The 17390-nt window shown below is 33.7% G+C and overlaps 1 protein-coding gene across 1 annotated transcript in view; it reads right to left on the bottom strand.

Moving 5' to 3' along the window:
* Positions 1-17390, bottom strand: part of LOC118179554 (lipopolysaccharide-induced tumor necrosis factor-alpha factor homolog) — an 88538-nt gene that overhangs the window by 26532 nt on the left and 44616 nt on the right. Inside the window, exons 2-3 of the mRNA XM_035348724.2 lie at positions 9538-9649; positions 2785-2823 (exon numbers count right to left, since the gene is read on the bottom strand). Coding sequence (XP_035204615.1) covers positions 2785-2794 — 10 coding nt within the window. The 5' untranslated portion in view covers positions 2795-2823; positions 9538-9649. The remainder of the gene's footprint in view (positions 1-2784; positions 2824-9537; positions 9650-17390) is intronic.

Here is a 17390-nt window from a genome sequence, read left to right as displayed (position 1 = left end):
ATGAAAGTATTCAAATTTACACATATTTATTCGTTGGCATTTATTTTAAAATAAAAATTTAAATAAAAACATCTTAATATGTCATGATGTATTTACTGCAAAGTGACGTTCAACTGAAAGAAAAATTTCATTTTTTTTTTTTTTTTTTTACACTGGAGTTTTATAAAGATTACCTACGCCGCGATAAATATCATATTTTCACAATCATGCTTTATTAATGTCTTCAGCTTTTGGGAGTACCTATATTTGTGAACAATTATTTTCAAAAATGAAGCATACAACACACAAAAATATGCAACCTCGTCTATTGAACCCTATATCGATTTGTTTGTTCAACAAAAGCAAATTCATCCATCTAATTAATTCGAATTTTTTCCATCTTTGTAAAATCCAAACTAAATGAAACGAAACTTTTACAAATTAATAATAAATATGTACCTATACATATCCAATTCAAATTAAAAAAATTAATAATAAAAAGAAGTTATAACGCATTTCTCCCGCCTTCCTAGCGTGTCTTAGCGGTGTAGTAGTCAGCACACTGAGCCGGTATTTCAGATGTCCGTGGTTCGATTCCCGGCGAAGGCGTTTGCTAATTTTTCACCTCTCCGGCCTGCAAAAAAATCCTAGTGTCTCTACAGTAGCGCCCGAACTAAAAGGGTTCCCAGTCGCCCTTTAAAAGACGAAGTATATATGATATTTCTCCCGCCTACCTAGCGTGCCTTCGTGGTGTAGTGGTCAGCACACTGAGCCGGTGGTATTTCAGAGGTCCGTGGTTCAATTCTCGGTGAAGGTTCGATTCCCTCCAAAAAAATCCTAATGTCTCTACAAAGCTAATTAATTTTAATAAAAACAACATAGAGCTAATTTTTATTTCAGTTTGTTAAAAAGTATTATATGTTGGGCCCCGCAAATTTTTTTCCCTTTGAAATGCGGTTCTCAAACGGTCATAGATTAGACAACCATGCCTTAAATGAAAGAAAAAAGGGCATTTAGTACTGTCGCTGAATTTAAATACACGTGTATAAGAAACGAAACTTCCTTCTCTGACAAATATTATTTTCATGCAAAGGTACAAAAGATATTACACATTAAAAATAGGCAATACTCATAAAGCAATATTATTCAATTTAAAATACGTATCTCTATTTCTGTGTTCCAAATCTATATTAGTCTAACTTCAAAAATAAATGTTACTTTTTCAGATTGATTATAACTATTGTATACTTGTGTAATGTTAGCTCCCAAAGTTGTTTTCGCTATTTCCGAAAACTGACTTGTCTCATGCTTTCGCAGACTGCATCAGCAGAGAATGAATATATAATGAACATGAAATAATTAATGAATAATCGCAACGCCTTTAATATGAAAGGTTTTAAATTAAGAATGCACTTTTAAAAATCTCTACACTTAATATTAATACACATTTAAGGATTACCACAAGAAGAAATAATATTTCTCTCTAGGGAGAAGAAAATCACTACATTTTTTATATTAAATTCTCCACACTACAGTGTTGTAATAAGTGTAATCTCGTAGCAGGGAAAAAAAATTAGAACTCACGTTATAATCTTTTCGGTACTGCTATCAAAATATATGTAAACAAACAATATGAAGGTGTACCCTTGAACCCAAGCAAAGTCAAGGCGTTTCCAAACGTAGAGGAAATGATGTCATCGGAAGCCATACCCAATCACCAGGAGGGATTTTTCCCTATGCGCATAGCGCGGTACAGAATGCTTATATGCTCTTCAGCAAGGGGTGATATTCACGCCAAAATCACCTTGGAGATGATGCAGATTCCCTTTACTGAGCATCCCGGTGCTATATGGGATCCTTAAGAAATTTAAAAAGTTCTCTTTAGCCCATTATCAAACCAAGCCCGAGTGGTCACCACTCCTTGCAGACGATCTGAAATATTTTGTGGGAGCAGGGGGAATATAGGACATGCCATCTTTCACCAACATTTTGCAAAGAATTAGCCAATATTTTTTCCAGAAAAATAGATCATAGAATAGATTTCGGGATAGTATTCTTTCAGCTATTACACAAGATATGTATCTGTTTCCCAAGACACCGCGATGCTGTAATAACACCCAGAAAGAAGGCTTATATGATATTGAAGTCTTCGTGTCCTAAAACCAGAATTTCTATTTCATGGTCTGAAGTCTGATTACTTGATAAATACTGATATGTAGAATTTAAAGTTTGTAAGGTATTTTCTTCCTCCTTTCAGCATGCATTCGTAGTGTAAAGGTGGCAACTCCGTGCGTACTCGAGAGGTCCAAGTTCGAGTCCGGGTGAGAGCATCGCTCATTTTTCCGGTCTCTTGCTCCACAATATACTAATGACTCTACAGTGGCAACCAAACTAAAGGGTGATGAAGAATAATTCGTCACCACCACGATTTGGCTATTGGGTCCCCTATTTCCGAGTCTCCCTCTAAAAAAGGGGTTATGTAAGGTATTTTCTCCTTCCTTCCAGCATGCCTTCGAGGGTAATGGTAGAACACTCGGCGCGCATTCGAAAGGTCCAGGTTTGAGTCCAGGTGAGGGCATTATACATTTTTCACTTCTGCTTCAAAATAACATTATTACTTTGCAAGGATTTTACTAATTAGTAATTTTACCCAAATATTGCAAATTAGAAAATCCTTCCTTTGATTTCCCAATAACACTTAAGTGGAGATGCGCGTTCACTTCTTTCATTAAGACTGAGGAATTTTTGAGAAGGGACAGACTTATCATATTTATATTATAATAATATAGCAAATAATATATTTACCTGGTTGCATTATGGCACTCTATAGAGTAGTATGAAAACCTGAAACATATAAAAGAAAATATGAAAACGGGAAAAATAAAAATTACGTGATTATAAATTACCTTAAAACAGAGACAAAAAGAGCAAAAACTTAAAAATAAAAAGCTTTAGATTTTAAATTGCGTCCAAAGAGGCGTTTTTGTTAAACATTTTACGTGTTACCTTTATTTATTAAATAGTACGTTCTTCGCACTTAAACCACAAAATTCAGTTCAAGAGCAATATCTTTAGAATTTCAGATACACAATCTCCTGCGCTGGAGATAAAAATGTTTTTTTCTGTACAACGTTGCCATGGCTCGCTCTGAAATCCTTGAGTTTGTTAATCAAAAATTCGTTAAAGTTTTACAAAATATGAAATTGATAATAAAACAAATTTCAAATTTGGGCTTCCAGATGCCCATATTCGAGAGAAGGACTACATTATTAAAAATTTGATGCCTCTAGGTACCCTTGTTTTTTCACAATGCGAAAAACATACATACATACACGCAGATTCTTCGTTATTTAAATTCTTCAAATATAACTCAGGGCTCTAACATTTGGTGGCAACAGTTTGAAAAATGAAACGGACATTTACAGTAGTGGCCAAAATTGTGGACACTTTTGGAAATTTTTATGTTTTTGAACTTTGTATGCTTATATCGTTAGGTTTCACAAAATGCAAACTTGTATATATCATTTTAAAGAGAATTTATTACTGAGTTCAATACAAAACACAAAATTCAATTATTTGCAATACAAAAAAGTTAAACAATAATAGTTATCGATATACATTAGATAGTGATGATTGCAGTGAGTTATCAGTACTTAGTAGGGTACACTTTATTTTTGTTTACAGCTTCACATCGACGTTTCATTGAGCTGACAAGAGTTTTAAGCTCTTCTTTCGTTATTATATGATGCCAGGAAACAATTATAGCCTCAATTAGTTCCCTTTTATTTGATGGGCGCCTCATTCGGACAAGAGTTTTCAAACGGTTCCACAAATTTTCGATAGGATTGAGGTCAGGACTGTTTCCTGGCTACGACAACAATTTAATGCTCTTTGTACGAAACCACTCTTTCGATATTTTGGCTGTGTGGCAAGGAGCAGAATCCTGCTGAAAAATAAACGAAGCATTGTTGGGAAAGAGATCTCTGATGGAAGGTAGAAGTTTTGGTTCTAGAAAAATCTGCTGACATGCATGACAAAATCATAACACTAACTGGGTTCTTCACAGTTGCTTGAATGCAGTCAGGATGTAGCTCTTCTCCTATTTTACGTCTTACATATTTTCGCCCATCACTACCGAATAACGATATCTTAGTTTCATCACTCCATATAACTTGTGACCACTGATCATCTGTCCAATTAACGCGTTCCTTTGCCCACTGTAGCCTTTTTTTTCGTTGCTGAAAATTAAGATAAGGCTTTTTTAGTGGAGTTCTACCTCTCAGTCCAACATTTGTTAATCTTCTTCTGATTGTTCTTGAACTGACAGAAACACCAGCATCATTCAGATCACTTCTGATGGCCGCTGATGACATTTTTCTATCTTGGAGACATAGTCTTTTCATTCTTCTGTCATCAATAGATGTGGTGCACCTTTATCGGCCTTTTCCTTCTTTGTTTTTTATTGAATTTGTCTCCTGATATCGTAAACTAAACTTTCGGACTCCAGATGTAGTCACTGAACCACCCAACTGTCTTGCAATTTCAGCATAGGAAAGACCACTTTCTCGTAACACAATAATATTACATTTCTTTCTAGGTGTCCAATCTACTCTTTTATTTCATGCCGTTGCTTCTTGACTAAATATTAAAAAATTTTACAAAAATTCCTACTTGTAATTGCAGTGTATAAGAAACAGGTCCTCCTTCTACAGAACAAAGCAAAATAATGGATTGTTTCAAGTGTAAACATGATGTCAGCTTCTACTGGCAGTTACTAACATTTGATTGGTTCTCAGAACAAGAACAGTGATTGGCCAGGAAAGCTTGACATTACAAACCACTTCATAACTGTGTTTTTTATTTATATTAAAGTACACATAACTTTTTTGTATTCCAAATAATTGAATTTTGTGTTTTGTATTGAATTCAGTAATAAATTCTCTTTAAAATGATATATACAAGTTTGCATTTTGCGAAACGTAACATTTTCTATAAGCATACAAAGTTCAAAAACATAAAAATTTCCAAAAGTTACCACAATTTTGACCACCACTGTATAGTGAACCAACGCAAAATGCTAAAACAATAGTCCTTCAAGCCCCTTTGGACTAAAAAGAAAAGAAAAAAAAAAAAAAAAGGTTTCTAAAGCCATTTTTAGTAAGGAAACTGAGCATTGATACGGGAGTTTTTTTAACTTTCTGTGCATTAACTTTATTTATTAAATATCATGTTCTTCACATTTAAACTATAAAACTCAGTTCAACAGCAACATCGCAAAATAATTTTGAAAATAAGGGTATCTAGAATTTCCGGTACAATCTCGTGCGCTGGAGATAAAAGTGCTTTCCTATTGTTGCCATTGCTCGCTTTGAAATCGTTGAGTTTGCTAAACAAAAATTCGTTTAAGTTTTACAAAATATGAAATACATAATAGAACAAATTCCAAATTTGGTCTTCCAGATGCCCATATTCGCCGGAGGATAACGTTATTCAAAGTGGATGGCTCTGGGTACCGTCGTTTTATCACAATGCGAGAAACATACATAATGCAGATTTTTCATTATTTAATTTCTTTAAATATAATACAGTACGATAATATTTGGGGCAACAATTTGAAAAGTGAATCAACGCTAAACGCCAAAACGAAATTAATAGTCCTCCTGGGCAAATTGCCCCTCTAGACTAATAAAACTCTGGAAAAATTTAAAACTTAAGTTCGTCGCTATGAATCTTGTCAAATACACATTAAAAAAAAAGAGGCGTACAATTCACACTAGAAATAAACCCAATTGGGTATTGTCAGGCCGACAGTGAAAGTTGGCTATCATCGTTTAAAAAAAAAAAAAAAAAAAAAAAAAAAAAAGGTCGCCAAAAAGTGTTTGGTAACCAGTTAACTGTGGCGCCCTCGTTTAAGAGTGCGCACCGTTTCGTGTAGCCAGAATCCAGCCATGACGAGTATATTTGTCAATCACAGAGTAAGTTGCGTTTGTAAGATATTGGATGAAAAAGATGAGTTTATTTTATAAAATTGAAAATTTTATTACTAATATTTACTTATTTGGTAAACATAAGCATATATTACATACATATTAAACTAAAAACGCAATCAATTAAATTAAACATTATACATATAAAAGTTAGAATTTAAATGCCTGCTGTGGAGTGATATTCAGCAAAACAGGGTACTATCACAGCCAACTCTATAATTGGATCTATATTATGCTAATAGTGTTATATAAGTGGATTATTTTGCTATGATTAGGCATCTTATCGCTCATAATGTGAAATTCAATAATAAACCTTTGAAACCAAATCTAACTGCGAGAGAAAGAGCTACAAAGCGCGAAATTCATTCAAAGCCGGATATTATCATTTCAAAGGCCGACAAAGGTGGCCAGATAATCGTCATCGATAAGAACACTTACATCGATGGTGTCACTAAACTCTTAAACGAAGGACCATATAATCCGATCCCTAAAGATACTTCACCTTCGGACTTGTCAAAAATAAAAACTGCGATCAAATCTTCGCAAATCATTTCAAGCAACTTAAAACATTCGCTTATCCCATCTGTTGCGAATTGTGCCAATTATATGCTCTTCCCAAAATTCATAAAAGTGGTATTCCTTTCCGCCTTATTGTATCAAATTTAGGTACTGCCTCGTATCCATTAGCTAAATATTTAGTTTCTAGATTTTCAACTCTAATAGACAATAACATTTACACCATAAAAAATTCAATAGAGTTTGTAAAAAAGGTTAAAAACATTTCTCCTAGTAATTTACTCATGGTTTCTTTTGATGTAAAATCATTATTCACCAATGTCCCAGTGGAGGGTGCATTAAGATGTCTAGAAACCAGACTTCGCGAATTTCATTTCTCTTGCATCGAAATTGATGAGCTAATTTCTCTCACTCAACTCTGTTTGAAACAAACACATTTTGTTTTCCAAAATAAATATTACAAGCAAACTGAGGGATTAGCCATGGGAAGCCCCCTCAGTCCCATCCTGGCTGATATCTACATGCATTATTTATTAAGAATCAAAATTGTTTGAAACTTTAAACTTCCCGGCATGATTCTGCTACGTAGACAATACTTTTACCCTGTTTGAAGGTAATAAAGATGATTTAAATAAAGTTCTTTCAACAATGAATTCTATTGATCCTGCTATTCAGTTCACTTTTGAACTTGAGACTTGCAATTCTCTTCCGTTTCTCGACATTCTGGTCACACGTAACACAACACATCCAACTTCAGTACTACGGTTTACCGTAAACATTCATCGGTTTGCCTTCCACCACACTTTAAATCGTGTCATCCGACTAAACAAAAGTTAGCTTCATTTTATACCTATGTTTTCCGTGCTCTTCAAGTTTGCTCGTCCAAACTAGCCCTTGATGAAGAACTAAATTATTTAAAAGCAATAGCTATTGACAGGGGCTTTTCACCCAACATTATTAATCAAGCAGTTAAAAAATTCTCATCTCAACAGACTAAAAGGCACACTCTTGTTTTAGGAGATTATAAAAACTCTGTTGTCATTCCCTTCTTTCCATCAATTAGCTATAAAGTTGCACATATTTTGCAGAAATTTAATTTTCGGGTTGTTTATTCTTCCATCAATAAAATTCCGAGTTCCATACTCAAGGACCCCATTCCGGATATGAATTCCTGGGGTATTTATAGGATTCCTTGCCAGTGCGGTTTAATTTACATTGGCCAAACTAAGAGAGCCTTAAAATTTCGCGTCAAGGAACATGAGGCATATGTTAGAAAAAAGGAAACACAGAAGTCTTCTGTTGCTCAACATTGTTGGTCCGAAAATCACACTTTCAATTTTTCTGCTGCCAAAATTATTCAAAAAACATCTTCCATTGGAGAACTGGATTTTATAGAGGTATTTCACATTCATAAAAATCTTTCTGTTCTAGTTAACGATCCTAATTCCAATCCAATTTTGCCTTCGGCCTTTAAAGAAATTATGTTTTAGTTCTGGTTTCACCAACAGATGGCGCCACTTCCTTATTCTTGTCCAGGCTTTCTTATCTTATCTAATCATTATTTCCTATCTTGTTCATTTGCGGTTTTGCAGCTGAGGATGGTGGTTCGGTAAAACCATCGAAACTAGTCCTGTGAAAATTTTGTTGATTTTTGTTGTTTGACTTCTGAATTAGTATTTATTCGGCGTGTTATTGTGTCTTAATAAATAGCCTTACAAAGGGTATTGAAGAGAAAACCGATGACTTAGCTATTCGAAGGTGACCACGAAAGCATAATGGCTCACCTGAGAGGAAAGTTTTGGCACTCACTTAGTTTTTCGATATTTGAAATTTAATTGCTGTCATTGATAGTCAGATTTAAATAAGCTCTCAATTTTCCACTCTCCAAGGATAGTTAAAAGGAAAGAGTACAGACATAAGTTACGAACCATGCAATGTTCTAAAGGCTCATAGACGAGCTATTCAAGGGTTGGGGTCTGAAATTTTGACAAAAATTGCAGAAAATTCCTCAATAAAATATCTCAAGTCGAGGCTAACAAGGCGGCAGTCTGCCAGATACTAATATTTTTAAAACGTACTCTTAATAGATTTCCGTAAATTCTATTTAGTGTAAAGGTTGACAAAAATAATAATAATAATAATAATAATACTGAAAGAAAAAAAATTACATATTATAAGCCCAAAGGAGCAGTTTGCTCAAAACAGCTATTAATTTCGTTTTGCCTTTTTGTGTCGTCCGCTATAAACGTCATTTCCCTTTTCAAATTGTTGCCACCAAATATTAGAGCCCTGCATTATATTTAAAGAAATTAAATAAAGAATCTGCGTAAATGTATGTATGTTTTTCGCATTGCGAAGAAACGACGGTACCTAGAGGCATCAAATTTTGAATAATGTAATCCTTCTCTGGAATATAGGCATCTGGAAACCCAAATTTGAAATACGTTTTATTTTCTATTTCCTGCTTTGTAAAATTTTAACGAATTTTGATTAACAAACTCAAATATTTCAAAGCGAGCGATGGCAGCACTGTACGGGGGAAAAAAAAAAAAAAAAAATTATCTCCAGCGCGCGAGACACTGTAAATTCTAAAGATTCGCTCTTTTTAAATATTTTGTGATATTGCTGTTGAAATGAATGTTATGGTTTAAGTGAGAAGAACATAATATTTAATAAGTAAAGGTAACACACAAAACGTAAAAAAAGTCCCTTTTGGCATAATATAAAACCTGAAAGCTTTCAGAATTCGTTAAATTATAACATTAGTTAAAATTCATCCCGTATTATGGTGAAAATAAAGACTTGAAATGCTGTTTATTATTCTATATTAAAAAATTATAATTATCACAGTTTATATTACATAGAGAAATACAAATATACAAATAATAAACGAATAAAAAATGCATAAATAGGTACCATTTTTAATGAAATAGTTTAATGGAATGAAAAAGTATCACAGGCAAAACCTTTTCCACAAATTTCAATCATTTTGAAAAGAAAATATATAATGTCAATAGTAAAGAACAGTTACAAAAATGTATATATTCATACTCACTGTGTCTGTAGGCAAAATATAACAAATCCCTACGTTGAGGATGGATTATTTTCGGGCGGTGACACAAATGTAGTTCTAATTCCTATATTAGATGGAAATTCTTCTCTTGCACCTAAGATAAGAAGGAACAAAATTGATGACGTTATTTCCGATTCGTAGTTTTATCACTATTTGATTAAATTTGAATTGAACAAAAGAAAGGAAGGTCGACATGTTGGGGGCGGTTGTTTATTAAGAACTGCTAATTTCTGTTTAAGTAAAAATTAAGAATATTTTTCGAATTATTTTTTTCTTATGAAAGAAATATTAATTCTTCGTCAATAATCAGGGATTAAAAGCATTCACGTCTTTAAGAATTTAGCTATCGACATAACAAGCACTGGGAATCAAATATAGAACATGTTCTGTTTATAAAAAACAGCTTACTCGTCTTTAATAAATTTTTATTTTAATTTTTTTGTAACAAGATACAGCACACAGCACTTGATTATCACATGCGTTCCGTCATTCCACTTGCATAGCAACTTTCAAATATGAAAAACTGGAAGGTTTTCATGCCAAGTGAACCAAAGGATTCCAAACTGTCTAAGTTCGAACTTTGACACTTCACAAGGAGAATTTCAAAAAAAAATTACAAATCGTCAAAGTTGGTCTGAAGTCAAAAGATAAATTGGATTATTAACCCTTAGCGCTCCGCACGTTTTTGTACCACTGCCTACCAGCAACTCCGGCACATTTTCGCAGGATCCGGTGTTTTTAAATGCAGCATCCAGAATATTTGCATAAATCTTTTTCTTGTAAATATTTTACCAAAGAAAGAGATGTAACTATTCTCCTTAACTTACCAATAATCCTGCATATTCGCCAGGGGTATCGTACCCGTATTGATAATAACTCCAATAAAAGCCCAAAACTCATCTTCTTCCACCGCACGCCACGTTTTCAAAATAGAATTACTAGATATTTCTTTATTCTTAGAACATTTTCTGCGTAATTGTAAGTTTTTTTTTTTAATTTCATTTACCAGTTCGTTTGTGAAAAATAATTTGAAATATTGTGTCGGCTGTACAATATTTGTAGGAATTTGTGGTCCAATGACCTTTGGCGATACACTAAAATGCATTCTATCCGTAATATCTAATTTTTCCGTGATATCGCGCCATTCATCTAAGTCTTCCGGCGACTCTTCGCTTTCACTTTCAATAACTACCATTCGTCGTCTCTTTGGTAGTATAATTTCGGAACCAGTACTTGAAGTGTCAGAATTATAATCAACACTGTTTTCCACAATATCTTCTAACAATGAAAAATCAAACACATCTTCACCATCACTCAATTCTATATTCTCATCACAATAATTATTTTTCTCCATGTTGCTAACCACAAAATGGGTCAAATAATGTTTCAATCGTAACAGTAGCGAGACAGAGCACGTTTTAACTACAGATAATTGCCAACGCCGACGATTCCATAACACCTTAAGCCGAATCATGCTAAAAACATTGGGCTCCGCAGCGGATCCTACGGAGTTACGGAACAAATGACGGACGGCTCCGTAGCGCAGCCAACGGAGCGCTAAGGGTTAAACTAGTTACAACGTGATTTTGATATAAATTTTGATATATATTAAAATAATAATTAGAATAAATGAATTAAATCTTAAACTATGATTTTAAGATAATTTCACTCGAATTCGTAATATGTTTGAAATTCATCCTGAACAAATCTCATATAGAGAAGAAAACATTTTACTTACTAAAATGCTTTCAAACAAGATGAAAAAAGTAACAATGTGTATATATAACTGTTAGAATAAATTAGTGTCACTTTTGCATAGTAAAACTTGGCAGCATCAAAAACAAACAAGCCTCAAACGATATATATTGCGAGAGAGCATTTTACCTATGGGTTTTGATGGAGAAGTCTTAAAAAAAATTGTACCAAGGTTGTACTTGAGTTTATTCTTTTTAGCATGTTACCTTTTATTATAGAATATATTTCTGATAATATTGCCTAACAGGTAAGCATGAAGCTATTTAAAATTCATAAATGAATGCTATATCATGTAGTTCTGCACCTCCTTTTTTAGTTGCAATCGGTAAGAATAACATTATGTAATTATTTTAAAGCAAAGAATGCACAATTAGTAAATTGCTTAATTGTGCATTCTTTGCTTTAAAATAATTACATAATGTTATTCTTACCTTCCGGTTAAGGGTTTTATGTCTTTAGTTAATCCGCACGCAATAATTGAAGAATTTATAACAATTTAAAAGTTCTTTAAGTGCGGCTAAGAGTAATTTTTGTTTACCATAGCAGCCATATTTGTTTACATTTGAAACTTAGCAAAACAGTGAATTAGGTCAGTTTCTGTTTGCCGAATGGGACCAAAAGTAAACTTTCAGTTGTGTGTACCGAAAAAATCTGCCTTGTTGTCTGCTGGCCGAATTGCTTGTTTTTGCGTAGAAACTTTAATTTTAATTGTAAAAATTGTTTTAACTGCATTTGGTGTTTTATTTTTTCTATATTTTTCAATTTTTAATGAAGACATTTTGAGGTTCTATGTATTTTTGCATTATCGGGAAGTGAGAACTGAATTAATCGAATGAAAAATCTGTCTCTAATGAAATTCTAGGAAATAAATTTAAATGAAATCCAGTAAAAAATGCGTATAATTTAATATTTCGTACTAGAAAGTCCTATGGTGTCCACATTAGATTTTTTTTAAACTTAGGTGTAGCTTTAGGTACTTAGGTAAGAAAACTTTTACATAAAATTGCTTTCCACAGGATTCGGATTGCTTAAGACGGGCTAATTTCGATTTGGGTTAGTCTTGACTGAAGTGCTATTCAAGAACGCAAAATACTATCTGTATACAAACTCAATACTATCTGTATTCAAACTCTGTATACAAACACAATTATTAATTAGCATGTCACATTGAGGTGAATTGTTCAAGCGCGCATGTTTTACACATAGGGTCACAGTGTGCAAGTTTGACAATGTAGTCATAAGTTGAAGATATAATTTTCCTGAAAAGTTTATGCGGGTTTGAAAGAATAAAATCTTTTGCATGTTGCATTTTCAGATCTTCATGTAATTTCTGGATTGTGATGAATTATGGCTCATATGTGATGGCTCTTAAAACCTTATTCTGAAAAACTCTTAATTTTTTCCTGTCAGAGTTAAAGCCGTAGCTCATACAGGTATGGCGTAAAATTGTACAGATGAGTGAGATGTAAAGCTCTTTTGACACGAAGTTCGAATCCAGATTTTCTTCCTATGATACTGTATATATCCATAAAAGCTGCATCAGCCTTGTTTAACTCACAAATCATCTGTTCTTTAAAATCAGTTGAAATTTTAATATGACGCCTAAATATTTAGTTAAATTTACTATTGGGAGTAACTGATAATGCATTTTATATTTAGATTAACTGTGATTAAGTGATTTTTCTTCTAGCGTCTAAACAAAATGGCATTCAATTTGCTTACATTTAGTTTGATCTTCATATTTTGCACCATTGTGCTAGGTTCAGTTGTAGGTTGTCAATGACATGTTGCAGCCTGATTGATTTCATCATCAGGACCATGTCATCAGCATACTCGGCTAATTTGCAAATTAGGGATTCTGCCATATCGTTTATTTGTATGTTAAACAAGGCTGGAGCTAAAGCCAAGCCTTGTGGTACGCCCTCACAGATTAATGTTTTGCTTGAAAGTGTGTCTCCTACACACACCTGGCAAGTTCCGATAAGATTTGAGTATTCTTGAGAAACAATTTGATTGTTGCAAGTTCATAAATCAGTATTTGATGTCAAATTTTATAAAATGTCTTTTCCTTATCTAGGAAACAGGCAGCTACAGATTATTCTTTGGCAAACGTTTCAGCGATCCTTTCCACAACATTTGGGATTTCCACGGTTGTATTTTAGCCCCGTCTAAAGCCCAACTGATTGCTTTTGATGAGGTGATCCACTGAACCTTTGATGAATTATCCTGTCGAAGATCTTCGATAAACAGGGAAGCAGAGCTATAGATCTACAACTTGTCGACAGATTTGAATTTTTACCAGATTTTAATACCTATCTTTACCGTTTTGGATTATGAAGAAATACGACTTTTTAGACCGAGTTTCTAGTCTTAAGAATTGGAGGGGGGAGGGAGAAGTGAGAGATGGAGAAATGTAGGAAGTACAAGGAGAAAGAAAGACTCATTCTTTTCTCGACTTTATTCTTTCTGATAATTAAACTGGAATACTGAAATAATCCTATCTCATCTTTCTGTCAAACGAACTGGCACGATAAATAAGTCGACGTATCAGGTGAAAGAGTAGATAATACCTCTATACAAACGACCTTGAAAGCATAGTGAAGTGCTTTGTTATGGATAAGCTTTTATATAAAGATAGATGGACAGTTAGTCAATAAACCGAAGGCCAACCTAAGCAGGACACTTTATGTACTGGGTCAAATTTGCATCACATGCGGAGCCAAACGTAAATACACCTTCGCAACACCTCTCATTTCAAAGAAAAGAAATGCAAAACGGAGCCATACTGAAGTTTCGATTAATCTAATGAATTATCCGTGTATCTAAATATGTCTATATTTAGACATTATTAGGATACTTAATATAGATATATGTGTGTGTTTAAGACAAAAATATGTAAATCAATTTTATAATTCAATTTAGCAATAGGCTTTTAATTCCTTATTTTTAATTTGGGTATTTCCTCTCTTTAAAAATAATAATAACTTTTCGAGACCATTTCTAGATTAATCTATGTTACATAGCCCTTGCGTAACGCTGATGACGTAGTTATTTCTAAACTTGTACTCAAACTTTTAAGAATTAAAACCTTCTCTTGGTAGGCCTTCATATTGAATAAATACATTCTCTGTGCTGCTTGGATGCTATTTCGCTGTTCTCTCTTTCTATCGCAGCAGTATAAATGTAAATTTTCTGCAAATAGCCACGATTAGAGTGTCAAGTGAATTGTGACCACAAATCTCAATTTAAATAAAAAAGTGAAATGTAGTCTGCCAAGTTCCATAGTCATTAGGAATTCAACATTTTAGCCTTCTACGCAATCAGAATTCTTCCTTTTCAATATGAATCTACTACGTTCTGTGAATTCTTCGTGCTACGCCATCAACATTACAACGTTTTTTCTCTCATTTTTATCATACATACACACACACACAAATATATATATATATATATATATATAAATATGTAAAGAGATATATATGATATATGTACAGCAGGCAAACATGCACACGTGCATATATAATATATGTGTGTTAGATAAAGAATACGCAACACAAAATCTTTAATTTGCAATAGCCTTTTAAGTATCCTATTTAGTTATAAGGTATTTTCTCCCTCCTACGTGGTGTAACGGTAGTATACTCGCAGTGAATTCGACAGGTCCACGTTCGAGTACCGGCGAGGGCATTGATCAAGATATGCTGTGTTTTTACCCGTGGGTAATGTAACTACGAACCACGCATCTTCTCAGTCGTCACCAGACTTATGGAAACCTTTCTCTCAGTAATAATAATAATGATGATGCAAATTTTTCACCAGCCTAATTTTACTTTAGACACATCACAAAAGCTTTTTTTAATCATCCTATACTACGTAAGAATTTTACCGCTCTTTCCTTGCAATCTCGAGACACATACTTGCGACTTTAATTTTTTTTTTCCAGATTCTTTACTTGACAAAATATCTATGGATTCACTTTCAGATGTGTTATGCAGTTCAGAAAACAGGTTTTACAGTAAAATATCTTCTTGCATGAAGTCTTTTAATATCAAATACCTGGCTTCATAATCTTAAAACAGTAAACCAGACCACAAGGTATGTATTTATATCTTCAAATAAAGAGCTGGTTTTAGGACCAAAGGTAAATTTTATTTGCTTATGTTGTCGTGATTTATCTCCCTTGTCTCACAGCAGCATCAGAACAATCCCACGAAATTCATCGGGGCAAGGAGTGCAAGATTGCGCCTCTTTTTTGGCAAGAGCCTTGAACACCATACAATTGGATCCCAGAATTTCTCGCTTCTTTTCCCTAGCACCAGTCTCTCGAGAGGACTTTTGACTCGACGCATACTTATAGTACCCCCATGCCGCACAGACACTATACATTTACAAACATCCATACCTTCTCCAGGATTCGAACCCGGTCTTTTCGGTACGGCAGTCAGCCGGGATAGTAACCACTATCCCGGTTGGGCGGCGTGCAAAATTAAAAAAAAGTTTATAGAAAAAAAAAATTGTTGCAGAGAAAATTCAATCGATTTCTTTTAAATGATGGGGCTTGTAGGAAGTCTAAGAACTTCAGCAGTTATGCAGTGAACTTCAGCAGTGAGTATTATGAGCCCCCTTAAACCAGCCTCGCTGCTACTAGCAATGTTCAGCAATCTTATCCACTAGATTCGTCATTTTTGAATCCATGAAAAGCTTTAACATGAAGGAAATTTAAGTCAGACAGAAAACAAACGCTTTCTTAAAAAAAAATTTTAAAATTAGAATCAAAAAATTTCTTCCAGTGTAACAAAGGAACAAAATATTATCTTAATTACAGCTGAAAATTTAAGAGTTGCATTTATACACAAAACTGAATTCTTTAAATATTTTATTAAAGCTTTTATATTTCATTTCCTATTTAGCTTGAAAGATTGATAAGTGAGAAGACTTAGTACCCAATTTATATTCTGCCCACATTTGTAAAATTTCCTGGAGAATTTTGATAAGTTTTTGATAACAAGATTATCCCTAAAGCATATGCATAGTTGCATTACAAATAAGTATGCTATTTACGGGAGTGGTATTTTGTCCGAACATTTATTATAACTTTTTACAAATTGTTTATCATGTACAGGGTTAGACAGGACGTGCGTAACTGAATTTCTTCTAAGAGGCGAAAGGATAAAATTCACTAGATAAGAACTTATCGAAAGATAAGCATGGCAAGCATAATGAAATTTTCGATGAATAATGGGCAAAGTGTAACTGTATTTGATTCCAGACATCTGAAAAATAGGAGAAAATCTTGGGATTCAAATTAATATTCAGCTGTCTTATTTCTGTGTCTTATTTCATTTTTCCGATCATTTTCTCTCCAATTAGTAAAACTGAGTTTTCGATTCTTTAAGATCGTAACTCTGGTTTTAATTCTTGGGAAATTTATAACTGATCTTTGAGCTGAAGTTTAACATATAACACCCACACCAAAACGGCGTTAAAATTTCATATAAAGGAACAAAAATTACAGTGTTCGAAAAGGAGACTTAAATAAATTTTCTACAGCTACTCACAGAAAACTCTTGAAGCTTCGAGAGCCAAACCGGCCCACCTATTGGCCGTGCGGTAAAATCACTGAACGCTGGTAATTCCGACATAGGTTTGATTTCAGGCAAATGGGCTGGCTGCATGGGCGTTTTAATGGTTTACCATGGTGACGTGTATACGAGGCAGTTTCCCTTAGAGGTCCTCCACGAAGGCATCCCTCCCAAACAGCCCTAGTATACTTTGTTTTAGTAAACTAAACCAAACCAAACGAGAGCCAAACCACAATATTAATTGGGTTCTGGAAAAAACTATCCCATAAACTTTTCGATTGGTGAACTGGATTTTCCTAAAGCCTTTTTCCGATAAATTTGAGCCAGTCATTCAGACAGTAATGTAAAAGAGCAAATGGCTCTTTATGCTATTCAAGTCACTACATATCGCATTTTATTTCGTCTTTGCACATAGTTAAGGAAGTATTGTAATCGCGAAAACTTTCAGTTATCTTATTTCAAGGAAAATATCCATTTTGACCGTTCTCGAATCTATTT

The sequence above is a fragment of the Stegodyphus dumicola genome, chromosome 1 (genome assembly GCF_044657685.1).
Source record: "Stegodyphus dumicola isolate Sdum_Otavi_A_Nest chromosome 1, ASM4465768v1".
NCBI classification, from domain to species: Eukaryota; Metazoa; Arthropoda; class Arachnida; order Araneae; family Eresidae; genus Stegodyphus; species Stegodyphus dumicola.
This window is presented reverse-complemented; position numbering and strand designations above follow the sequence as displayed.